General features: G+C 38.8%; 1 protein-coding gene across 1 annotated transcript in view; it reads left to right on the top strand.

The window, feature by feature from the left end:
- BRWD3 (bromodomain and WD repeat domain containing 3) overlaps positions 1-22,381 on the top strand; it is a 58,750-nt gene extending 36,369 nt beyond the window's left edge. The window contains exons 19-40 of the mRNA XM_056359406.1: positions 1,181-1,364; positions 1,875-1,968; positions 2,610-2,759; positions 3,605-3,681; positions 4,661-4,838; positions 5,444-5,560; positions 5,994-6,101; positions 7,590-7,714; positions 7,942-8,024; positions 8,448-8,559; positions 8,923-8,984; positions 9,075-9,230; positions 9,941-10,061; positions 10,842-10,967; positions 11,057-11,138; positions 12,664-12,720; positions 13,268-13,408; positions 13,669-13,821; positions 16,684-16,847; positions 17,413-17,510; positions 17,975-18,133; positions 19,350-22,381. Coding sequence (XP_056215381.1) covers positions 1,181-1,364; positions 1,875-1,968; positions 2,610-2,759; positions 3,605-3,681; positions 4,661-4,838; positions 5,444-5,560; positions 5,994-6,101; positions 7,590-7,714; positions 7,942-8,024; positions 8,448-8,559; positions 8,923-8,984; positions 9,075-9,230; positions 9,941-10,061; positions 10,842-10,967; positions 11,057-11,138; positions 12,664-12,720; positions 13,268-13,408; positions 13,669-13,821; positions 16,684-16,847; positions 17,413-17,510; positions 17,975-18,133; positions 19,350-20,134 — 3,332 coding nt within the window. The 3' untranslated portion in view covers positions 20,135-22,381. The remainder of the gene's footprint in view (positions 1-1,180; positions 1,365-1,874; positions 1,969-2,609; positions 2,760-3,604; positions 3,682-4,660; positions 4,839-5,443; positions 5,561-5,993; positions 6,102-7,589; positions 7,715-7,941; positions 8,025-8,447; positions 8,560-8,922; positions 8,985-9,074; positions 9,231-9,940; positions 10,062-10,841; positions 10,968-11,056; positions 11,139-12,663; positions 12,721-13,267; positions 13,409-13,668; positions 13,822-16,683; positions 16,848-17,412; positions 17,511-17,974; positions 18,134-19,349) is intronic.
- Positions 22,382-26,832: the final 4,451 nt, after the last annotated feature.

The raw sequence follows: 26,832 nt of genomic DNA, 5'->3' as shown, positions 1-26,832 counted from the left end.
GAGTGCAGTTGATGTAGAAGAGCAGATGCTGTAGACTTGTGCTGCAAGTCATCCTGAGCTTTTAAAAAATTTACATCAGCTAATAAATTAGTTCTAGGTTAAATGACTGATTATACGTTTGAAACATTTCCTGGCAAAGTTCATTAGGATTGCTAGATTTGGAGTTACTTTTCTTTAAATTCAAGAAGGAATAGGAAAAATATTAGTGAAAAATGCTGAAAATACAGTTTTGCTTTGATCTAAATTTATATTGTCAAGAAGGTGTCTTAGAAGCCAGCTTCAACTCACAAGAAGTCTTTTCTCCTTCTTATGATAGGTTGAAGTGTTGTGCAATCCCAGTTCTCAATTTTATTTCTATGTCCCTGTAGTTGTGTGAAAGGGAATTTCCAGATATGAGTGGCATAGAAATTAGTTACCTTATAGAACTTGCATTGGCCAGTAACTTTGCTACATGAACTGCCCATTTGTGTGAGTTAATTAGAGTCTGTATAAAGTACCTGACATTAAAATAGCCAAATGCTTTTTAATAGGTTTGCAAAACTATGAATGCAATATTATTCATGTGGTTAACCATATTTAAGCATGTACAAATTGTGTTGATGCATTCCCACATGATAAGATAAATGATGGCAGTGATTCCGATATTATCAGCTTTTTTTTGTCTTACTCTCTCCTGAGTATGTAGCACTGTGTTGTGCCACCTGATGAATAGGCTAGAGCAGGAGCGGTGCTGGTGGCACAGTAGATAAGCATTACAAATACAGAACGCATCGAGATATATCAGAAACCTTAAACCTTGCAGCAGTCTATTATTTTACATGTCAACCTCATCTTTTCTTGTACTATAGAATTTGAGATTCATTTCAGAGCCTTTAAACAGTTGACAAGACTTTGATTTGAAGGTCACTCAACTGCCTTTAAAACTTTTCTCGTAGGTCATATTCTTTGCTTGCCTCAGATACGTCAGCCACAGTGACGTTACAGTAGCATACACATCTGCAGTAGTCCAAGGCCGATGCACAGAAATGTTTATCTGGAGCAAAAGGCAAAGCCATTTAACATAGAAAAGTGGGTTTTATTGCCAAAAAAAAAATATCTCTGCACAGTTACTCAACTTTAAATTCTAGATTTTATTGATGGTTTATAGAAGTGAAAAAAAAAAAATCCTTTTCTTCCTTAGCTCTTCGAAGTCCAGGTTTGGATGTTACATCTCCACCAAATGTTGGTCTGCGGAGAAGTGGTCAGATTGAAGGGGTCCGGCAAATGCATCACAATGCTCCCCGAAGCCAAATGGCAACGGAGAGAGATCTCATGGCATGGAGCAGGAGAGTGGTGGTGAATGAGCTTCCCCCAGGCATCAGCAAGTAAGACATAACTGGGACAGGAACAAAAGATTAAATTGTATAATGTTTAATGATTCTTCCATACACCTGTTTTGATTTTTAAAAAATGATTTTTTAGAAATGTGTTGGCTTTTGGGGGTTGGTTGGTTCATTTGTTAGTTTTGAAAGGTGGATGTTAGGGTTAGAGTGGTAGCCTCTGCTGGACGGTTGAGGATACTAATTCCTTCTCTTCACGATTGAATCTTTCTTTACTAATTCAAATACCAGTTTTTCCTGAAGCTTTATTTTTTTTAAAAAAACTGAAAATAATTTTAATACATTTCCATTTACTTGAAAATAATTATGCATGCTAAAATAACAAGTTTTCTTCCTTAACTTATGATTCCAGGAGTGAACTGTGTGTGGATGCTGCTAGAAAGACTTGTTTCTTATAGCAAAGGAACCAGAAGTATTTTAATGTGTATATTAATGAGACTGTCAAGTTATAGAATGATTTATTGAATATAATGGATGTTTCCTATATGTAATTAGGGTCCAGGAAGAATGTCGAGCTGCCAAAGGCGAAATTGAAATTAATTTATACACTGTTGAAAAGAAGAGAAAACCATCCCATACCTTACAGCGGGTGAGTTAATTCAGCAGAAGAGAGAGCCAAGGTGTGAAGCAGTTCTGAGCACTGAGCAAAAAAAAGAAAAAGAAAAAAACCCCAAACTGACTTTATTAAGTGATTTAGCAGATCAATAGTACTAATTGTTTCTCTGGCTCTCTGTCTTCCTTCTGTAGCTGTAATTTGTCTGTCTTTAATATGCAAGTAGCTGTGGTAAATCTCTATCCTTCAGGCTTCAGTAGTGAGAAGATGCTGGGAAAGGAAAAGAGCAGAGCCACAGTTGGGTATTCAGTTTGACTTTTGGAAACTAGGAGAAATATTAGAGGTGCCACGCTGATTTAAGTGACTAGCTTTTATGTTATCCAGACACTGCAGGTATTTTTTAGAAAAAATTCTATTTCTCCATAACTTCCTTTCTAAAGACTGCTCCTTTAAAAAGTAGAATTGATATTGAACCGAAAACCCACACCTGCATGTGCACTGAAATGAACCGCAAGTGTGTAAAAGATCTTTTCAATTCTAATTCTAGATTTCCTACTTGTCATTTGTAAGTGGGGTACAACATGTAGTCACTTCAATGAGGCACTCACTTTAACTGTGTCATCAATTATTAAATTTCTAATCTGTTTCTTTTTGTCCCTCCTGTGCCGTGATAAAAGAATGATTACCAGCCAGGAAGTGGAAGGTCTTTGAGAAGAAACCAGCGCAAACGCCAGCATGCCTACCAGACACGCTCGACCATAGAACACAATCAGCAAGGAGCAAGTCAAAATGCGTGTGCACGGGAAGAAACAGACAGCTCCTCAGAGGTCTGAAACATCAAGCAGCAATTTTCAATAGGTCCCCTGCTCACAAATAGCATGGTTTGACAACAGATGTGCTGAGAGCACTGTTACCGTTAAGGCTCCAAGTTTCTCCGCATAGGAAGAAACACTCGGATCATTGAGTCTTTTAGATCTGTGGTGTTACTGTAGTATGTTGATCTTGGAGAGTGAAGGATCAGTTACCTGAATGCCAGTACAGTATTCAAAACTAGCTTAGAATAGGTTAGCTATTTGTGGAAAACTGAAACACTTTCAGGTAAATTTAACTAGGTTGTGTTAAACCACTGGCTATTTTGGGATTTCATACAGCACTCGTATTCTAGGTCATATTCAGTACTTCAGTTTCATCTACATTTGTAGACTGCTGTTGGAAGAGAATGAGTATTGATATTAATCATTGATACTGGCAAGGGAAGGAAATATAATATCAAAAAATATAAACTATACCAATTACATATAACTTGTTCTCATTAAGGAAGCATGCAAAGTGAAAAGAGACTGAACGTTGTCACTTTGTAAATGCATTGAACATACAGAACAGCTATGAAGCTGGTCACTTGAAACTAGAATTTATTAATCAAATGCTTAAATGACTACTCATTCCATGGTTCTAATACCATTAAAATTCACATCTCTTTCTGTAGGAATTATATAAGGATATAGTATAATATTAATTAAGATACAGAAAGATATTTTGGACTTATTTAAAGCTAAACCAGTCCTTAAATGCAAAGCTTTCCTCAGGTGAGACAGCTCAAATAACTTGCTTGCAAGCAAAAATGATACAGGTTAAACTTGACCCAAAATGAAAGCTTTTGTTTTTAATACAGGAAGATGAGACTGTTGGCACAAGCGATGCATCTATGGATGACCCTGTGGCAGCCTGGCAAAGTGAAAGCAGTTCCAGGTAGCTTTACTGGTTTTAATTGTTGACATTAGTTTATTATATAATTTAAGTAAGACCATTGACAATGTGATAGTATGACTACAAGTCAGTACACCTTGTGACAGATTGAAGCAAAGTGTTTAGTACACTTAGGTGGTTTAAAATGTTAACCAAGAAAATTTGTGGTGTCTGTGAAGACAAATACTTTTACATATTTGAATAACTCAGTAATTGTGGAAGTTTTTATAACAGCATTTAACAGAAAACCAGTGTGACAATTTCTTAGTTTTGAAGACTGACATTATTTCCAGTTCTTCATGAAGCATTTTTTGTGTGTGTGTGTGGGGGGGTTTTTTTTATTTCAAAGTCAAGAACAGTTTTGAAAGACCATTTGTAAGAAAATCTTGCCTTTAATTAAGAACTGCTTGAAAAAATCAATGCCAGTTTGCCATATGCAATAGGAATACTGGTAGAAGTGCACACGTATCTTCTGGCCATACTTCAGCATTTCCTAATTTTTCTGTTTGTCAGTATGTATTTGTGTGCAATTTCTACAGTCTCTTTTCTTATTCTTAATGTTACGCTTTTAAGGCTGGAAGAGCCATGAGCTGATATAAATACACTATGTGTGTTATTTGGATATTAAAGAAGTCAGAGCTGTATTTTTAGAAGAGTACTCTGGCTTTCTAAGTTTTTCCTGCATTTTGTGCAGTCAGTTCTTACGAAGGCAGTCTGTGAATCAGTGAGATACTTATTTTTATACTAATTATCAGCCATAACTGTAGTTTTACCAATGAGTTTAAAAAATATGTAATTTCTGAAATACACAGATTACGAGGACATTTAGGTTTTCTTTAAATTCATATGAGAATAAAATTTTGTGCTAATCCTGACAATCCTAAAACCTAACCGGAAGAGCAGGTTGAATGTTGGACCTTTCACTCCATTATGTGAAAACCGAAGTGCTGTTTTCTTTCTTACAACTTTTTATTATCTACAGTGATTCATCAAGTGAATATTCTGACTGGACAGCAGATGCTGGAATTAATCTCCAGCCTCCAAAGAGACAAACCAGGCAGGCGGCTCGGAAAATCTGTAGTAGTTCTGAAGATGAAAATATGAAGGGAACAAAAGGACTGGAGCCAAAACGAAGGAAACTCAAGCAGCCTAGAAAAAAGGTCAGCGTTTTTTATTTTTTTAATGTCTTTTTTACTTTATGAATGTAAGGTGTTTGTTTTTGAGGAGTTGTTTCAAAAGTGAAACTTCTCACAAACAAGTATATGGTAAGAAAGAACCTATAGATATCACAGTAATTGTAATACCAGTAGTGCCAGCGTAATTTTTTTGTTTTGTTGCTTTGTGATGTAGATGTACTGCCATGTTTCATGCAGGTGGTCCTCCATTACAAGTGGCATGTTTTCTCCCAGATTTATGCTCTTCACTGCAGTTAGATTTACTCCAAGGTGATTTTGTTGTAAAATCATAATGCATCTATATTGTAGCTGCATCGTCAGATTTCTTTTTCCTCGTATTTTTTAAAGAAGACATTTAGAATATTTCTAAAGAAATAGAATCTCTTTATTTATGAACATTTTAATCTTCTATTACACTTAAAACGAACATGTCTTATTCCTTACTATTTAGTTGAGGTTTTGGGAAGGTTGACATTCCAGCATTTGCTTTGCCTTACATCTAGTTAACTCCAATAATGGCTGTGTGATCAGTTTTTCATATGTTCTGCTATAGTAATTACAACTTACGTTCTAAATGTAATATATTTAAGAAACCAAGTGGACTGCTTTCAATGGAAGGTGAACCCAGTGAAGAATGGCTTGCTCCCCAGTGGATCTTGGATACTATACCCCGCCGCTCACCTTTTGTCCCACAAATGGGCGATGAGGTAATGAATGTAGCAATTATGAAATCTCTACCTAGGCTGATGAGCTTGTTTTGGTCAGGACTGTTATATCTAGCAATATTTTCAGTGGATTGTGCTCGAGATAGGCTGAGTTTTGATAACTTCTTTTTATTCTCAGGCAATCAGTTGTTTACAGATAGCTGTCCTGTGTATCTCTTTGTGCACATGTAACTTAGTAGCAGGAAGAATCAGTTGTGTATCTTCAGACAAACCTGCACACTTCGTAAGGATTCCAAGTTTGACAGCATATAGCAGGTGCCACTCCGGGGGCTTCTTAAGAGGAGTGCCTTATAATGAAAAAAGAAGTGTGCTGTATCTTCTGAAAGGGATGATCCCTGACGTGTTCATAGAAATTTTAGAATAAACCGGAAGAGAACGACCAGTAAAATAATATTTTATTTATTTTTTTTTTAAGATCATATACTTTAGGCAAGGCCATGAAGCTTATGTGCGGGCAGTAAGGAAAGCAAAAATTTATAGTATTAACATGCAAAAACAACCATGGAACAAAATGGAACTCAGGGTAAGTTAAATACTTCAAAGAGCTGAATGTCTCTGTAATGTTAAACTGACATTAAAAACCACTATGAAAAATGTGAAGAAAGCATTAATTTAAAATGTTAATATAAAAATTAAAATTGTAAATTTTAAAATTACTGTTTCCATTAACACAAAGCTTTACATCTGTTCAGTCCTGATAATAGGAAGTCAGAAGGATATTAAAGAATGTGTGGTATTCTTGTCTGATAGATTAAAAACCATGTAGAATATTAAATAAATAAAAAAACATCACAGTAGTTAAGAAGTGGAACAGGTTGCCCAGAGAGGGTGTGGAATCTCTACCCATGAAGACTTCTCAGAGCTCAATAGGGCAAGATCCGAGTCGCTTGATCGAAATTAGACACCAGCCCTGCCGTAAGCAGGATTTTGGACTTGATGATTCTCAGAGGTCACTTTCAATCCAAATTATTTTATGACACTGTTGGGTTTTTTTCTCACCACTCATTAGTTCAGAACCCACCACTCAACAGTTGTTTATGGTTCTGCCAACACTCTACAATGACTGGAATGTCTAGGTTCTGTTTATTGTTTTTAAAGCTGTGCTAAGAAGTAAGACATCATGGTGTGAAGACCTAAATGTATGCACATACTCTGTTAAACTGTGGATCTAGCTATGCATATAATTGTGTATGTTCTTAAACTCTTGGAAGGGCAAGACAATAACTTCAAACATGTTTTTACAAAATAAGAGTATTATGAATTGTGTGGGTACATGCTAGGTTTACATATTTTGTTGATTTTACTTATCCTTTTGCTTTGAACCATGGAGTCTCCACAGTGTTACTGTATTTTTTTTCCTGCTTTACTCAGATTTCATACCAAGAGAAGAGCACATATCTGTGCTAATATTTGTAGATGTCTATGCCAGTGGTTCTATTAATGAAAATAATTGCTTTACTGGACAATAGTCAGTTACTAGTCCTAGGTATTCAGTGATTCCAGCTGTAATCTTCAAAGGCGTCATCAGTTTATAAGGAAATAGCATTTCACTTAGGATAGAGAACTTACTAGCAGCTGGTGTTTGGCAGGATGTGAACATAAAGGCTATTGTTGAATTTCCCCTTTAAGAGGAAGAATTTCCTTTTATTTCCCATGTATGTTGCTGTGCAATTGTGAGAGGCCCTGGGTTTGGTCAAGTACAGCCTTTAGTGCCATCAGTGTGATTAAAACCAGAGTGGGTATGTTCCTTTGAAACTTATTACAAAAGTTAAATAATTTGTGGGCATCCTGCTCACAAATCTACCAAGGGAATGAGGACCTTATATCTCTTTCGATTTTCTTTTTAAGGTGTCTGTGACTGATTTTCCGTATTTGGGAAAGAAAAATTTTATGGGTGAAATTACCTGGGTTATGGAGTGGAAATTGGTTTTTAAGAATATGGTCCTTTAACATGGATGATTTTGTTGGTAGTGAGTTAAAATAATACTGTTCCATGCTTACTGATAAATAGGAACAAGAATTTGTGAAGACTGTAGGAATTAAATATGAAGTTGGGCCTCCTACGCTCTGCTGCTTGAAGCTTGCATTTCTAGATCCAATCACAGGCAAAATGACAGGAGAATCATTTTCCATAAAGTAAGTAACTGAAATGCTGAGGATATTCTTCAAGAGATTTTCTTAAGAGTTTCAAAGCTTCCCCCGACCCTGCCCTTTCTTTTTTCTCTTGCAAGGCATAATTATGGTATTAATTAGTTATTACACCAAACTTGAAAACAAAATGCATGAAATTTTGTGTTTGGAGCCTGTCTGTATTGTACCTATTTATGGGTAATAGGAGCAATTTTTTTGTCTGTTTCACGAAGGTACCATGATATGCCAGATGTTATTGACTTCCTCGTGCTGCATCAGTTTTATAATGAAGCCAAAGAAAGGAACTGGCAAATAGGTGACTGCTTTTTTTTTTCCACTTCCATATGTTTCACAACATACCTGGAGCTGTTTAATAGGATATAGCGTCTTTATTACGTGATGTAAAGGACTACCACACGTGATATTATAGCGATCATTGAAAACTTTTATTTGATGTTTGCTGCAATTCCTGTAGCAGAAAAAAGAGAGAAATGAGATAAACTCTTACAAGGCCTGTGATAGCAGAAGAATCTACTGTTATATTGTGATTTGAGGCAGCTGTGACTAATCACTAGAGATGTGAAAGCCCTCCCTTTAGGGGAAAGACTTGATTCCTATAGCGCAAAATGCAAGAATTCAAGTAGTGCGTTTATGAAAGATGAAGTTGATTCTCTAAAAGAAAGTATTTAACAATTATTTGTGGTGTTGTTCTGCTGAATGCCATCTTTTTTTCTTATAGGGGATAGATTTCGCAGTATAATAGATGATGCTTGGTGGTTTGGAACTGTGGAGAGTCAGCAACCTTTCCAGGCAGAATACCCCGATAGTTCCTTCCAGTGCTACTGTGTTCAGTAAGTATTTACATAGCTGATGTATCACACATGTTTACATGCTCTAGGTCTCCTAGATGTTTGCATGCAACTTAAATGTGTACCTCAAGAACTAGGATCCTTTTTTCCATTTAAACACATAACCAGCCCCTTTGGGTTTGTTTATTTAATTATTAACCTGTTCATAAAAGAGCACTTTTGGTGTAAACAGCAGTGCTGTGAGTATATAGGACATACAAGAGAAAAATAAGGAGTTGGATTGTAGCTAGTGACATATCTTGTTTTTAATAGGCATGACCTTTTTGATTTAAGTCTGGTAGAGAAAAGGTGTATTCTTATATTCAGCTCTAACTTAGGCATTGGAATGTGTGTTTTTTTTAATAGCTGGGACAATAATGAAAGAGAGAGGATGAGTCCATGGGACATGGAACCAATTCCAGAAGGAAGTAAGTGTGTGTTGAATTCATGTATGTGTACAATGTAAATAGTTTTTTGCCACTGCTAGTACTTACTGTTGTTGAATTCTTGATATCTAGCTGCTTATCCGGAGGAGGTTGGTGCTGGAGTTCCTGTGACTCCAGATGAGCTGACAGCTCTTCTCTACAAACCCCAGGAAGGAGAATGGGGGGCCCATTCCAGAGATGAAGAATGTGAACGAGTAATCCGGGGGATTGAGCAACTTCTTTCCCTTGGTATGTTTGGAGAGAAAAGGTGGAAGGATTAAGAATATCAATGTGGTGGTGAAGAGTAGATAGGATGGAGCATCGGGAGTTGGTGTGGAGTATTTGAAATGTGCTCAACTAAATCATTGGAAAGAGTATATTAAATTTCATATGGTGTCTTTTTCAGTGATACTCCCTTTTTTCTGGGGCTTGACCTGCTTCTTTTCAAATTAATGGAGGTTTTCAGTGGGTTATATCTAAATACAAATGAGCAAAACATTGAATTAAAGCCTTCAAAAAACAACCAACAAATCCTCACCAAACATCCTCGCCAACAAATACCTTGTAACTAGTTTGTGGCCATTTAATAGCATGACGTGATTTAAATTATATCCTGTATTTAAACACAGGCCTTGTCTGTATTCTTAGTTTATGTTGCTTGTTGCACTACTGCTGTTCTGAGTGCATATGCCATGTTGCTTTATAGCAATACACTTGGCTACTGGCATGCAAATCTTGGATGCATTAAACAAAAAACGTTTTTTCAAGGGTAGTTAACATGGTACAAAAGAAAGAATCCTACCCTTTGGGTAATGATGTATCCAGCTGTAGATCTGTTTTGCTTTTGCTGAATTCTTAGAAAGAAAGCCCAGAAACCATATAAGGAATCTAGTTATCTTATAACTTCTCTTCTGGTGTTTTCTGAGGCATCTAAATTATTTCGATCTTTTACCTTTCAGACATTTCTAATCCCTTTGCTGTTCCGGTGGACCTTAGTGCCTATCCCATGTATTGCACTGTTGTTGCTTATCCAACAGACCTCGCCACAATCAGAAGGAGACTTGAAAACAGGTTTTATCGGTCAGTTGGGTTTTTATTTCTTTGTAATCTGCATTTACTGTAGCCCAATCGAGGACAATATGTTTAGCTGAACACTGTGTAATGCTGCTTCAGCAATATATTGCTTTAATAAGCCAACAGCATAAGGTCAGATTCTGTTTGGCCTTGGACAAATTGAGTCTTCCTGAATAATAATTTCCTTTGGCCACACTGTTAAGGCGAAAAAGCTGGTATATCTGGTTCTGGAGTGTCTCTTTTGTTTAACGTACTGACCTTTACTCTCTGGAAGCACATTTGCTTCATCTGTATCTCTACTGCCTTTGAACCAGATGCTTTGCTTGTATTGCAGTTGCCAGAAGTGACCTAAATAGTGCTGTAAACTAGAAATCTCGGTTTTCCAGTTAACTTGGGGTTAAATAATGTCCTGTTCTTTTGGTTTTTTTCTTTTTCTTTTTTTTTTTTCCCCTCTGAGGACCACTGTAGGTGGCTTTCTCTAAGGGGAGCAGTCAGTAGTCTTCTTCAGTAGGCTTGTTTCCACTTTTCGTTCCATTCATTGCTGATTTGAAGAGGGACATCTCTTTTTTGCACACAGCTGTTACGGTCTGGTGCATTGGGGCAGTCAGCAGTATGTGAGCAGAAATTACTTACCTTGGTCTCTAGCAGCCTGTTTCTCCTGGATCTGAATTACCCGATTCCTTTTTTTACTGAGGAATCCTACTGAACTCAAGGAAAATAATGTACATCTTCCTCTCCTCTCCATCCCTTTCCTTTTTTTTTTTTTTTTTTTTTTTTTTTTTTCAGGAGAATCTCTGCACTGATGTGGGAGGTACGATACATTGAGCATAATGCCAGGACTTTCAACGAGCCAGATAGTCCTATAGTCAAAGCAGCCAAAATAGTAACAGATGTCTTACTCCGCTTCATTGGGTAGGCATGTTTTTTTACTTTATAGACCTGACATCTTGAGTTTCTGAGATATTTGATTATGTATTTTGGCTTTTGTTACTGTCCTGCAGGGATCAGAGTTGTATTGATATATTAGAAATATATAACAAGGTGAAAGCAGAAGACCTAAGCAGTACTGACGAAGAAGAGGAGGTAAGACCATTAAGTCTGATTGTCAGAACTTCTTGCCTTTTTAAATTCAGCACTTGGAAGAAATTTGAGCAAATATTTTTGTTGAGTTTTTATTTCGTGGGTAATTGCACTGAGATTTTGAGATGAGCCTATTTAGGCCATTCGTGCTGCTCACCTGGAACAATAAGCTCCCTTAAGTAAAAATGATTCTTGAAACTGCCTATCTTTAATCTTCTCTCAGTACATAGATGTTTTGTTATGTGAGGAAGTATTAGTAAGTAGGGGAAGCTGGAGCTGTTACTCAGTCTGCCAAACCAGAAGGACAACAGCTCTCCTATTGTCAGCAAGGCAGCAGAGCTGGTTTTCTTGTGTAATTCGGTGTCATTTCCCGTCAGTTTACTGTGGAGCGAAACGACAGGTAGAAGCCGGGTTACATATGACTTCCTTTAACTTTTTCTCTGTCCTTACACCTTCTCCCCTTTAATGCAGTTTGTAAACATTTTGAAGTGTGCTGTAGTTTCTGTTGCAAAGTGACCTGTTATAACCTAAGTCACATTGTTTTACTTTTTCAGTGTTGCTTTCTAATACATGAGCTAGCATAAGATTTAGTTAGGAGGTTTCTTCCCTCCTCCCTTCCCCAGGGTATACTCGGTTGTTGTAGTAGTTTTGAAATAGTGAAGTTAAGCCTAGTGCTACTCGAACATCTGTCTGCTTGTGGCTGGTGCCATAAGCTGGTCTTAGATTGAAGCCTTAAAATTGCATTGAAACTTAAAATCTATACTACAATGTAATAACGTATTTACTTTCATAAAACTGAAGTTATAACAGCATCTATTTTCACAGACTATTAAAAGACTATTTTGAAGAAAATGAGAGATTTCTATGAATCACATAGCAGACCCTGTTTTCCCAGCTCCACCTTCTTGTGTCAGTTCTGAATCTCACCTGTTCCATGTTAAGCAGTGGTCAGAAGTATCCAAAATTGCTACTATATCGCTTTCCTTGATCTGGTTTATAATATATTTTAAAATAAGAAAGAAATTGCTTTCACATTCTTTGTAGGAATTTTCATGTCCTCTCAAAATTATTTATCTTTAATTACTGGTAGAAAGCTGTGCACAAAGGAGTTCTGTTGTCATTTCTAAATCCAGGTTCTGAAAAGAGTATTGCGTACACTTGATGTAAGGCACTATATGAAACCTCTATAAACTCAATACAGCTGCTCAGAACATGAACATTTAGGCAGGGGTATACTGGGACTTAGCTGAGTCTTACGGACTGAAGCTAAGCCATTCATATTTCTCACATGTTTATATATAATTTTTATGGAAGCAAGTTTGGAAAAGAGATGAAACAGCTTACCCACCTTTGTTTTTTTAAGTTATGCAAGTTATAGTTTGAAACTAGTTTCTGTTTTGCTTGAACCATTCATTGCATTTGAGTAGTTTAAAATTGTGTTTGTTGTTGGCTGTCCGGTTTCTAACCCGTTTCCCATTGCTGAGTGTCCCTCCAAGCCCACGTGTGTAATCGTTACCTTTGCCTTTAGGTGGCAGAAGTAGATGTAGATTCAGACGCTCCAGGAACTTCCTCTGGAAAAAGACGAGTGAGTAGAGACATTTCTGCTTGGTCTGGCTGGTGAAGGGAGACAGACCAGGGACTGAACCTCTCGTTTCGGGCTGGAATGGTTTGAATCTGTCAGCGAGAGTCTGTAGGACTAGCGGTGTGAATGCAGTTGTATGCGTATGTATGTATGTGCTGGCAGACTAAGGAAGTTATTGTGCAGGAAAATTTACTGAATTGCTGAATAATCTTTATTTTAATTATTACCATTATTTGATTTGAAAGATACCCAGAACAGATTCAGTTTTCTGTCAAATTTGGGTGAAAGCTGATAAAAATAGCAAGGCTGGATCTGAAATACTGTGTACCTCTCATGGGTCTGAATGTTTATATATTACCAGAAAAGACATATTTCTGCAATTTGCGTACGACATATTGTTGTGCCATCAGCTATGCTTTAATCTTACAGAAATTCTGGTTTTAATTGTGGAAATCTGCTTTGAATGAGAACACTGCTAAATTAATAGGAACTTAAAGTGAAAAATTTGAATACTATGAAAAAATTATGAAATACATCTGTTTTGCTTCAGGTAAGACGGCGAATAAAAAGACAGCCCATGAAAGCAAGTCCCAATGCTTGGAAAGAGCAGTGCAAGCAGTTGTTAAACCTGATTTATGAAAGAGAGGACTCTGAGCCTTTTAGACAGCCAGTTGATCTCTTTTCCTATCCTGTAAGTGCAACTTCCATATTTCAAATTAAAAAAGCCTATTGTTCATCCTTTGGCAAAACATCCATGCTGGGCATGTTTCTAACCTCTCCCTTTATGAGCTGGAACACCATGTTCTGCGCACTGGTGTTTTCAGAGAATTATCTGCAGTAACTCTCAAGTATAAATAATTACTTGAGCACCACTGTTGTGGATTAACACTTAGGTGTTTTTATTGCTGTAGGATTTGACAGCCTTTATTATTTTCCTTTGTATTCTTACAGGATTATCGAGATATTGTAGACACTCCTATGGACTTCAGCACTGTGAAAGAAACCTTGGAAGCAGGAAACTACACTAGTCCCTTGGAATTCTACAAAGATATTCGTTTAATATTCTGCAACTCTAAAGCTTACACTCCTAATAAAAAGTCTCGAGTAAGTAATAACTGTTAATGACTTCTTTACAAAGACCCTGGGCCTACATGAATACAGTGTGCGAAATAAGGACTGTATCTGAAGAGCAAAGCGCTGCACTGTGAAATAAAAATACGTAGTATATGTCAATTCTGGGACCTGGGGTTATAGATTTACTTTTTTCTGCTCATGCAGATTACTTCTGAATTTAATTTTCATCTGAACTTTCTGAACTTAAAGCTTCTGAGAGGCTGTATGGTTATTGTTGCAACTGTTTCTTCAAATATTTGTAGTGGAAAACTGAACACCAGTTGCTTTCATTTTTTCAATAACCTGTTTCTGGAAACGAGGCTATCAGCTTGATGACTGCATGCATATATACATATATATTTTTAAAAAAGGTTCTTTTAAAAATCTACTATTAATGTAACTATTATGCAATATTTCTACTAGCTGAGGAGATAAGAACATTATGATACTTAATTTTTTTCTAGTTGACTTAGTATACTTGGCAGGATGTTAGCACAATGTTGCCTGTGTTTCGCAGGTGCTAATCTTGCTTTTTCCTGCATGCAGGAATAGGAATCTACTTAGGCAGAAAAAATGGATTGGATTGGAGCCCTAAACAGGATATGGCAAGAGGGAAAGAGAAGTTCAAAATGTTAGAATATAGATATTTGTGTAAAAGCTAGGTAAAATCACTGTTAAGTGTATGACTTGATCATGTAAACATGGCTATGTTTGGTATGGGTTCCTGTGCAGTACGTTGCCTGTGGGCTTTTCCTAAACTGCTAAATGTCCAAACGATACTAAAATTTTCAAATGCTTTAATGATATATTGGTTATGCTCAGAAAATCACAAGTTGGCATGAGGACACAGATGCAGTTTTTACCACTGTTGATGCAAAATAGAATTTGAGTGGTTTACATCTTCATAAAATACAAGTAGACAGAATTTTGACCGTGTTTCCAGGCATTAAACTGTAGTGACCTTATTATTATAACGAAAAGCTGCATATTCAATGAAGTGCTTAAGTTGTGACAAAATCGCGTCACTGAAACATGTCATTTAGCATAGATAAGAGTGCTGGTCACAAAGCTGCCTAGTATTTCTTCTGTAGAAACAGGAGCACTTATAAGTGATTAAGAAATGCATGCCATTTGGGAGTAGCCTGAGATACTGTTACTTAAAGCACAATAATACATAGAATTTAATATTACTGTAAAATTGTCATGTGGCACCTAACATGGTGTGACACAGGACTGCATGATGCTAGGTGCTGTCAGGCAGGAAAAGGAGCAGAGTGTGCTCCAAAGAGCTCTCAGTGCATGTGTAAATGGTGCTGGATGGGAGGAAGCAGGAGGTTGTGTGACCTTACTTGTCGCTTGAGGAGTAAGTCTTAGCTCATCAGTGGAATAACAACTACTGTGTTTTATGTAAGCAGGACCATGAGAGTAAGCTTGAAGTAGGATATTGCTGTGAGAGAGGGGAGCTCCAGCCAAGCGTTAGTGAGGGAAGGCACAAAGTTGCCATCGCTGAAGGTAGATTGAACTCTTGGTGTTGAATAAGGGCTGAAAGGGGGGCTGCAGGCAAGCGCTGAAGATAAAGACCGGTAACTTTTGCTCACTTGAATAGCAGGGAAATCAATAGAGGATTGAACGAGGCAAGTGATTTGATGGTATTTTATGTGTGCTTGACATCAGAGTAATCTTGGTGAGTTATTTACTGCTGCATGCTCCCTGGGAACTTCCCTGTGTATTAATAACTGAACAGCTTGTGAGTCAACTCCCAAATTACTTTAATAGAGTGGCCCATCAATATCCATTTGCTTAAATACTGTTTAGTGCCTCAGTGAGGTGATCCTTGATCCTTGGTGGAGGGCTGGGGCACGCAGCTGGGCCTCCTGCCACTGCAGGTTTGTCTACTGCCAAATGTGTGCCAACAACCTGAGGTTTTCTAGCCCATTTTGCTATCTTTGCAACAGCATCCTGAATGGAGGCAAGAAGGGCAGGCTGCTACATACCAGAGCTAAGGAAAAAAACATTGCTAAAATACAAGGGTCTGGGCAAAAAAATTAAGTTATATGAATGTAAAGAAAACTCTACATCAAAGAGATTTTGTATTCAGATTGCCAAAAATGGAAAGAGCGAGTATAAGACGATGATAACATCTTCTTGATAGTGTTTACATAATTTTCAGAAGGGGATAGGTGTGAGTAAGGAACCAAGAGCTTGGTTTTGTATGTTGAATTTGAACTATTAGTTTGTCATAACTCAAAACACATCCAAGGTAAAATCTTGAACGGAAGTGAATACAGTCTGAAACACGGAGACTGAGTTTGTGGATGAGGCTACACAGAGGCAAGGCCTAGAAAAAGAGGATAGGAAAATGGTTTAAGGATTTTGACATCTGGCTTACGGAAATGAGGAGTGAGGACATTTTAGTTGGCTTCTGTGTGCACCTCTGTAGAGGTGGTGTAAGGACTCATCACTAGGGAATGAAAGCAAAAAGCAAAGGTGAGGGAGCAGCAAAGTTCGGTTGTTTTTCACTTGGTATTTCAGGTTATCTTGTGGTGTGCTTCCATTCTTTGTGGAAATTAAAAAAAGGAGGCTATATTTCAGTAATCTAGATAATAATCTTCCTTTATCTCTGTAAATATCTTGTACTGTGGGTATTTAAATTCTTTTATGAAAATACTTTTTGTGAGAATACGCACATGCCGTGGAAGGAAATTATCTGTAAAGAACCTTGTAGTTGAATGTCCCCATGAATTTTTCTTTTGTGCTACAAAATCTGGGTGTCTGTGATTTTTATGTTTTTTTGCTGATTGATCTTCTGGTTACTCACCTTCTAATAAGTATGACTGTGCTTTCTCACCTCAGATTTACAGCATGACACTTCGACTATCTGCCTTATTTGAAAATCATATGAAAAATATCATCTCTGAGTATAAGTCAGCAATGCAGTGTCAGAAGAGGAGAAGGCCACGGTACCGAAAACGGCTAAGAAGCAGTAGCAGTTCACCCTCAACTAGCAGAGCATCTAGGTAATGTAATGGTAGTGAGACTTGCTGTCAGTGTCATTTGAGATGACAGTGGTAGACATGCCTTCATGAGTAAGCAACAGTGTTGCACATTTCCTAATGCAGTTGCTCTTTTGGGTGATAAAATCCAAATTCCATGTTCAATTTGTATGTATTACAAGAATGTGCATAATTCTTGTAAGTAAAAACTATATAATTAGAAGTATTCCCTCTGGAGGAAATGGAAGACCAAGTTTCTTTTTGCCTTTGTTTAGTAACAGTTGAAAAAGGCGTTGTATAACACTTTCCTGACTTCTGTATGTTACATTATCTAGGTAAACTCAGTTGTGTTTTTTTTAAAGGTGAGATTAGAATCTTGTTCTTGCAAACTTACGTGCCTTTAGCAAACAGAATGATATTGTAACTATTTTTATTGTTTACTACATCTGTACAAGCCCTGGGAAAAAGACATCATTTGCATTATGCATTTGCTGCAGAGAACAAGGCACTTTGCAGGGGAAATTAGTTTTGTGTTTTGAGTCTTTTCGTGCTAACAGTTTTATCTCTTTGGGATATTTTGTGTCTTTAGCCCAAAAGGGAAACAGAAGCAAATGAAGATTCAACCTAAACCCAACCAGAATACCTCACTGCCTTTGACTAGGACTAGTTCCTCAGTTTCATCTCATGGTGAGAAGAAATTTGCTAAAATGCATCCTTTCTCTTGCAGCAACTCGTATGTGCAGATTAAAGCTTATATTCATGAGGCACATCCAACACTTGCCTGTTGAAAGAGCAAGTAGCAATGCCATGGAAATATGTTGTCTGTAGATTGCATTAGCTGAACCTGGCCCTCCAGCTATTGGTAGGTTATTGCTAAGGGTCAGAGAATAGGGAACCTGGGTCTGTCCTTGGTAAGAATTAATCTAGTGACAAGAGCTTGGAATTCCTGTATGCTGGCTTCTCTCATGCAGCAATTACACCCTGGAGGAATCTGTCTCTTCATGACGGCAGAGGCAGCTTGGTGAGATTTAACCTCCTGACTTGGGTTGTTAACTCAGATGAACCAAAACCTCCCCAGAATGCCTTCCCTTACAACCCTGTAAACGGAGGATAAAAATTACTCTGTCACATTAGCGGTGTCCTCTCTAAAGTTTCAGATACAGCAGAAGAACCTCTGGGTTCAGCCACTGGTGAAGAGATGGAAGGTCAGCCATCTTCCTCAGGCTCAAATGCACAGAACCGAAGTGGAAATACCATTGATCCAGGGAAAAGTAGACCAATTAGGAGTAAATCTACACCAGTGAAGCAAGGTGAGAAAAAACATGTATTCTGTTATCTGAATGACTGGTTTCAGTAGAAATGAAAGGTGTTGCTTCTGTCTGATGCTAATGATATTCTTCCCTGAGCCTAGCATTATACTGTATTCCCAAACCATACTAAAGAACTGAATTTACCTTATTCCTTACAGTTCTGTTGGTCTCCTGCCTGAAGCATGGCATGCACATGATGCCACATGCACTTCAGTGAGGTTCTTTAAAATTTCTCCAGATGGAAAAACTTGATTGCTGTTAAACTAATTCAGAGTAACAGTTCCTTCAGGAGTTACAAAAAGCAAATCAAATCAAAAGGATCCCCGCTCCAAAACCTTGTCCTTTTATTAATCAAGTTGAAACAAAAGATGGAAAAAGTTTTAAAAAACTTTAAGTGTTTATATCATAATCAAGACTCAGTGGTTGTGATTAGACGTAAAACACTTTGGAAACTGTGGTATTTTGTCTCTGGGACATGTTAATCAGACTTTCCACTGAGGCAGGCATTGAGTGAGCATCGGCTGAAATCCTGAAGGCTTTGTTAAGTCCGAACTACTGGGCTGTACCAGTACTGGACGTTGCAGCTGAGCTTTTCATACCTGGTGTTAAAGCAGATATTTAATCTTCATTGTCAGATTTGTAATGCTGAAAACGTGGTATTCTGACTCCCAAGCCTGCAAGATACTTACATATTCTTAAGCTAAGGCGTTCAGCCATCCTAGTGAGCTTTCTTGGGTAATCTACTGTCTTGAAATTGTGCTTGCCACAAGTGTCCCCTGGGCTAAAGCTTTTTGAGTACCTGCATTTGCGGGGGAATAAATACTGCTTGCAGGGTGTTTTTGTAACATATATAGCTTTGAAATGGATCTTAGAGTTTTTTTCCTGCCTTGGCACCCTAGGTAGGATTCATCTGACTAAATGTTAGATGTTTGTGTCTAACCTAGTATCTCTGGGCTCTTTTTACTGACTGGATCTTCGCTGAACACTTGGTCAAGAGAGTTTGCAGTCCTTGCTTACAGATAAGATGAGCTGGTTTACTTTGATAGTTTTTCCCCTTAGAGCACCTCTTTGTCTCCACAGCACATAAAGGTTATCTGTGGTGAGTAGCTCAGAGCTGGATCATCCCCAGAGCACATCTTAAAGGCAGGTGAGGCGAATCCCCCTTTGAATCAGGTATGATGATGATAATCAATAGGGTTATTTTGTGTTTACTTAGATCACTCTCCTGACGGTCCACTTACGAATGGTGATGGCAGAGAACCTCGGACAGGGGTCAAGAGGAAGCTAGTAAGTGCATCAGAAGAGGACGAGCATCTGGAGGAAGTGGAGGAAGAAGAGAAGAAGAGAGAATTAAAGGAAAAATCTTGTTTATCTTCATCGGAAAGCGGGGAATCGGGATCCAGTTCAAGTTCTGAAAGCAGAAGTGGCTCTGATTCAGACTCTGAATCAACATCTAGAACAGATCAGGATTACATTGACGGAGACCATGACTACAGCAAAGTTGTGCAATCCAAAAAACCCAAAAGAAAAATCAAAAGAAAAATCACCGGTGGGAAACGGAATTGGCAGGGCAGAGGGACAGGGAGGAGAGGTAGATGGGGGAGGTGGGGGCGATGGAGTAGAGGGGGAAGAGGTGGCAGAGGCGGAAGAGGCTGTGGCAGAGGAAGAGGTGGCGGCAGGGGAGGAAGAAGAGGCCGAGGTGGCCGAGGAGCCTCTCGAGGAGCCACCAGAGCAAAACGTGCCCGAATTACAGATGATGAATTTGAAAATCTGTTTGGAGGACAATTTGGTGAAAGCGTGTTTGGAGGGCGATTCAGTAGACCACCTCGAATCAAAACAAGGAACGAGGGCAGGAGAACTGTCTTGTACAATGACGATTCTGATAATGACAATTTTGTGCATGCCGAGGATCCTTTGAACCTTGGTACTTCCAGGTCAGGCAGGGTGCGGAAAATGACAGAAAAAGCCAGGGTCAGCCATCTCATGGGATGGAATTATTGACAGATGAAAAACTTTGGAACAATTTTAAAAGAACTTCAATGGCCTTCTACTGCAGGGATTTTACCAGAAAATCTACCAAGCAAGTTGTGCGGGGACTCCACTCACGTTTCACAGTGGTGCTTTTCCATTATGTCAGTTTGCGTTTGTTTTAAAACTTCAGATCGCCACACTTCATTGGTCAAAACAAGCCTTATTCATTAGGCCTTAAATTACAGAAATTCTTCCCCACACACTACAAGTTCATCACATTAAAGAGGCTTCCAGCTTCTCAATAAGAACATGACATACTGAGTCACGATTATGACTTCTCTCCCTCATTTTGTTTTTATGTTATAGAAATAGCACCTTCTTACAGAGTTTTTATGTGGTTTCTGCCATAAATCCTTATACACAGTAATAATTATAACTTTTGCACAATACACCAATCCTAAAGGCAGCTATAAAATGTTTACAGTTTCTATATTGTAAGAAGGATCTGGATTATTTTAATCTTCCCAGGCCAAATGTTCATGAATTGTGCTGAACTGAAGTATGTCTATACTACAGTTAGGGGGGTCCTGATGTGCTTTCTATCGGTTCTTTATTCATGTAAAAAGTGACAAAGGGTTGGTGCCTTGTAAATATGTAGCAAACCTTTGATGTGGTGTGTCCTATGTGTGCATTAACTTTATTAAAAAGAGAATACTTGAGAAGTATGAATATCTAGACAAAAGGTGCCAAATGCAAAAGTTACTTGCATCTATTTTCTTTTTGTCCTCTCATATTTTTATAGTATTAATAGAGATTGTGCAGCTAAGGGGTAACTTCAACATTTGAAAGGTTCCTCCTCTTCAAAGCATAACGTGATTTTTAATAGTAGCTCAGCTACCTCTATTTACAACTACTGGAAACTTAAAAGAAAATAGATGCTGTTATTCAGTACGTGTTGAAGAAGAGGCAAGAAGGAGCGTAGAGGGATGGAATTGCTCACGAAGTTGTAGAGTCGCTATATCTTCATTTATTGACACAATGGAAACAAACCTAAGTAATTACCAGAGTTTTCAGCAGATGGTGATTTGTTCGTGCAGATAGCCCGACTGTCTCCCTTGCGTTTCTGCTGCCGCTTGCTCAGTGCAAAGCTGCGTTTGGTTTCATTTGCCTGTGAAGGCGATGAGGGAGCTGAAGGGAGCGCTGGTACCTGTGGTGGCTGGCAGCACGGGTAAGCTCCCGTCCACATCCTCCAGACAGACTCTTGTATCTCAAGCTTCCAGAAAAGAATTTGTGTTGCACTGTACTCTTGTTATCCTGAAAAACGCTAACTTGAAAACAGAAATCATTTTGGTAGTAATAGTACAGTATGTGATGACATTTGTAGTCTTGCTCCTCGGTGAACAGGTGGTTGGTGTGGGCTGGGCTGGAGGTGAGCGGCCTCTTACTCTGTAGGGTCTTGCTGGAATGTATATGGGACTTCAGCTTTCTCCCATTGTCTAAATGCATCTGATCGTTCTGGCTTCGTTAAGAGAGTGAGTTAGATTACAGAGAACAAATGAAAAAAGAGACTAGGAAGTTTTAGTGGAGTTGTTCAAGGTTTTTTTTTTGTTTTTTAAACCTTCATCCAATATCCTTAAGTTCTTCTGTGCACAGCTTGGTCAATAATTCTGGAAAACCTCAGGCAGCAAAGAGTGACCCATGTATATTCTCAGATGCAGAAGGAATTTAATTTTTTTACTTTCTATATTAAGCACTAGCTATTTTATCTCGCTTTCCAAAAATTCTAGTTAGATGCAAAATGACTTGAAAAAATGCAGAGGTTTAGTTTTATGATGGAGGAGATTATATCCTAAATTGTTCAGAACATTAATACGAGTTTATGGTACAGTACAAAAATCACGCTTTTAATTTTTTAAGGAATGTTTTGAATCAGCTGTAATCCATTTCTGGACTTGATTGAGTTGTGTTTTGATGGGGGAGGGGGGGAAGTGCAGAGGCTTTCCTAGTTCTGTATTGGGCTTTAAAATATAAACACCTGTCCTATCATCTCTCATATGTATGTATATATATGTACACGCATATATATTTATAAGAAACGTATTATTTGTTTGACTGAACGGTCCTTCTACATATGGTAACCAGGAATAGCATGTATGCATCCGTTCATAGTCAGAGTCATACCCCTTTTAGATCAGTCCTGTTGAGCTAATGTAAACACTATGGTTTCTGTTCTAAAGCCTGAAAACCTTGAAATGCAAAAGAAATGCTTTTCATATATTTCTGACTGGCTGAAGATCCACTTATTTATTTTGTGTAGGGGTTGGGGAGAGATAAAACACGTGGATTCCAGAGAAATCATTTTATAAGTTTGTGTATTTTAGCAGCAATTAGAATAATATTAAATATGTTCCTAAATGTATCTTTTCTATGTAATGAAGTACTGTGAAGATAACAGTGAAGCATCACTTTGCTGTGGCGTAAGTATTAATCAAATGTGTTACAAGATTAAGAACTAGGCAGCAGGGTGTGCTAGAACAACAGAACTATTGTTTATTGTAAAAAAAAAAAAAAAGCTTTTTTTTGTGCATGAGAACCTTTTATAAGCATGACAGAAGTAACTTGTTTTTAGAGATGTTATTTTTACTTGGTTTTGTATCTGGATTATTTCTCTGAGTTAGGCAATTGATTTCTCATAGGCTTGTTCTGTGGAATAACTGTAGTTTTGTAGTAACTTGGACGCTTTCTCTCAAAACCCAGATCCTATTGGGAGCCACTTATGGTTGCAGAAAACTTATTATCAGCCCAACAGGTGCAGCAGAAGCAGTAGAATGATTTAAACCTTGTACCACCTCCTCCCTGATCCAAACCGTGCGTGTTCAGCCAGCATCTCATGAGGCTGCTGAGCTGCTCGCAGGCTGTGCTGCCTGCTGCGTTGCAGAGCCAGGACTGTAGTCTCTCCCCTTGCACTTTTAACAAAAAACTCCAGAATTCTGCCTAAGAAAAAGGTTTGCTGGTCTGGCTGTGTATCAGATTCCCAAAGGCGTGCAGGCAGGCGGGGGGCTGTGCTGCTGTAGAGCTGGTGGTCAGGCCTTGGTGCTCCGAAGCTCTCCCTCGAGGTGCAGTCCTGCACCACCCCTCGCTCCAGTTGCCGGGGCTCTTGAGGGCGTTTGGATACATCTCGGAAAGCAGGGCTTGCGCCCCGAGGGGCTTCACCCTGGGCACCCCATCCTCTGCGGAGACAGGGCTGCAAGGCTCGCCTGCATCTTTGTTCTCAGACTTCTCCTGGCTACAAACCTGCTGGCTCTGTAGCGCTCCCGTTTCTTCCCGGACCAGGGCACGAGTGATGAAGCTTATTTTGCAGTAGTGATGTGCTGTTGTCTCACTTCAGCCCAAACATTGCCTGCTTTTCATTTCCTCTGTCACCTTTTGCTTTTCTCTTTGCCATGCTCCACCTCTCTTCTTTGACTTCCCTTTATTGCCGCTGTAGGGCATTTGTGATACTCTTTTGGAAGCTTAGGATATCTTGATGAATTTTATTTTGGCTAGATGGCTAGACTGTAAGATTTAATTCTTTGTGCCCCTTTTTTTCCCCAAGACTTTCCATATTTTTTTATATCTGCCTGACTTTGTTTACCAGCAACGTTCCCAAGTTGCTGGAGGTGAATTTAATGAAGATGGAAAGTCCGAGGGCTGGCTTGGTGGCTCCGCACCCCTGCGGCCACCCCGGGTGGGAATGCTGCGGAGGGGCCGGGGCAGCACGTGCCCCCGTGCCCTGATCGCGGGGAGCCCGGCGGCAGGGCCCCGCTGTGCTGCCTTACGCACGGCCTGGAAAACAACTTTGTTCCACCTGCTGCCCGTTCACATCTGCTCCGTGTCTCCTGATGACTCCTTTTTTCCCTCGCTATGTGAATTGCAGTTAGTGTTAACCCTTGTAGAAGGCGTGTGCTTCCAGCCTCATGAGATACTTGTGTTTGAAATAACCCACAAAACTTAGGTTGGTGCTTGAACTCAGATGGGTCTGGGCAGTTTTATTGCTCCTCTCTTACCTTCCTGTCACTCCTTTCTCCGTGAACCAAGCAGAGGCCACCCCCTTATCCCAACCAACTCCACCTTGCAGATAAACAAGCTAAATATAATCATGAAGAAATAAGTTGTGAGGGATTTTTGGCTGCTTAAAATTTTGCATCCTGTTGCATGTTTTAATTTTCCCTGAATGTTTTCTTAAACGTACGCCTCGGCTGCTTCTCCCGCACAAAAGTGGAAAGACTGTGTAGCATGTAGAGCACTGAAGAGAGCTGACTCTGGGTGCACGATAGAGTTTTCAAGTAATTTATAAAAATGTGTAAAGACCAACTACAATATATTGCCTTTGACAACGTTTGGAGGCTCTCTTGACTGCAGAAAGCAAGGTGAACCTTGTCAAGCATTTGAAAAGGTGGCTCCTGGGTGTCTCTGCAGTGTTTTTGACAACTGTTCAAAATTACACAGTATTAATACGAGAAAATAAGTTTAAATCACTAATTTTTGAGGAGAGCTTGATTAATATTTCATCTTTGATCTGAGCGGTGAGTGACAGGGAAAACTGAATAGCTGTAGGGTTAAGGATGTCTTGTCAGCCCTGACTTGGAGTGTCCTGCTATCTGTGTCACGACTTCAATGTTTTAAAAATGTATTTGTGTGTTTACATTTCTTGATTATTTTTTTTTAAAAAAAAAATCATGCAAAGTTTTATAAAAAGCTAATTATTTACACGATAGACTGAAGGAGCAGTTAACAATCCAAGGATAAATTATATTTAGTATTTAGGGAGCTGTCATTGTGTTCTTACAAGTATGTATTATAGAAAATTACTGCGCATGTGCGATAGATAATTTTCAAATATTAGTATATCAGAGGTTTACACATTGAAAAAAAACAAACAAATTCCTTTATGTACAGTAAGTAACAGCCTGCAAAATTTAGTCCAAAAGTTGTCTTTTTTAGTATTAGAAATGCAAAGACCTGTTGGAAGCTTGTACATTTTTAATGTCATGTTCAGCCCACAGCAAACTTACACAACTGTGCTATGAATCCCTGAAAAATTAGATTTCCAGTGGAATTTCTGTCACAGCCTTAACTCTAGTATTATAAAAATGGTGCTTAAATACATTTGTGTGCATGGATGTGGGTATCTGATAAGAGTTTGTGAGAATTTAAAGTAAAACCGAGCAGCTTAGTGCTGCACTTGGGAGTTACTACTCCTGGTAGATAACTGCAGCCGCGTTTGGGAACTGACAAATGCGTAAAAATTTGGAAAATATTTAAACCAGTGGGCAATTAAGAGCAGTTTCTCAGTGTTGGGGGGTTTAATTGGCAAGCACTGTGTATCTTCCCGATTTCTGGGTCTGTGAGAAGCAGACGGGCTGGCGAGAGGAGCTGCTCCGGAGGTGGGGGAGTCGCGGTCCTGCCTGTATATTCCCGGGAGGGGTCGGTGTCACGGCTGCACCCCTCTTTGGCAGATAAAATCAAAATCCTCCATTTCTCCTCCTAAAAATGCCTCCTCGGAGAGTGGTGGCTCTTGGATATATTCAGAAATCAAAGTGATGATTATTTTTCTGTAGAAATACTAATACAGGCTATTCATTCCTCCATGAGTCATTATAGCAGACTTCATTTAGAAATACCAGTTGATGTTGGAGCGATGAAATTCACGTGATTTAGGCTCTCCAGTTCATGTTCTGGTTGATTTAAAATACTCCAAAAATGCACAAAACTATTAGAATTATGTCTACTTGCTATATATATTTTTTTTTTCAGGTGATATTTATGCCCATATCTTCACATCCACTATCTCAGGTCCCTTTAAATGAATACTTCAGGGATTTTGATGCCACTTGTTGGCAGACCAAATGTAATATTTATATGCAATGAGCTGTTAGTTTTTGTATTGTACAAATGTAAATTTGTAAAGATTTTTTTCTAGAGTTTTTTTGAAGTCACTTATGTAATCTAGGATGTTTCATTTTCCAGCTGTGGGATTGTCTTAATAAAAAAAAAGATAAACTCTTACTTTCGTTTTGCATTACTTACATTTTAGTTTAGACATCAAAAAGACAAAAGAAATTTAAAATTTGAGTTTTCAACATAAAAAGAAAATCACTTTTTGATTCAACTGGATAATTTTATACTTACTAAAAAGGTAACTTTTATAAAGTGGATATTGAAACATTTATAGACTGTGCAGATCTTGAGCAGGACAGGATGGAGACCCTCACCTTGGCCAAAGGCAAGCACGGGGGCTTGCTGGGCTTCTGCCACCTGCATTGCTGTCCGACCTGGCTCCAAAATACCATTTTCTTGGGCAAAAGGAGAGGAACAGCTAATGCTTTCTTGGGAAACTGGGTGAAAGATGCTCTGAGGGAGATGGGTCTTGTGCGGAGCCTCCCCGAGCAGCACTGGTGCGGGCGATGAGGAGGAGGTAGCTCCGTGAGGTCGGTGCAGGCAGTGAGATTCAGCTGGCGGAGGAAGGTGTGCCTGTCTTTGTGGGGTATCTAATGCAAAACAGAGCACTGCTGCTTTTTCATCACTGTTCTTGTCCTCTTGTTAAACAGCAGCGATAATGTTGTTTAAACAGGTTTTTTCCTATGCGAGCGGTGCTGGCAGCCAGGGGATGGACGGCCCCAGGTCTGGCTTAAAGCTGCCTGGTGGTCATGGCAAGCACCCCGGGCCCTCCCCGCGGGGCTGGGGGC

This window comes from Falco biarmicus, chromosome 14 (genome assembly GCF_023638135.1).
Source record: "Falco biarmicus isolate bFalBia1 chromosome 14, bFalBia1.pri, whole genome shotgun sequence".
Classification (NCBI taxonomy): Eukaryota; Metazoa; Chordata; class Aves; order Falconiformes; family Falconidae; genus Falco; species Falco biarmicus.
Note: the sequence above shows the minus strand (reverse complement) of the source record. Positions and strands in the feature narration are given on the sequence as shown.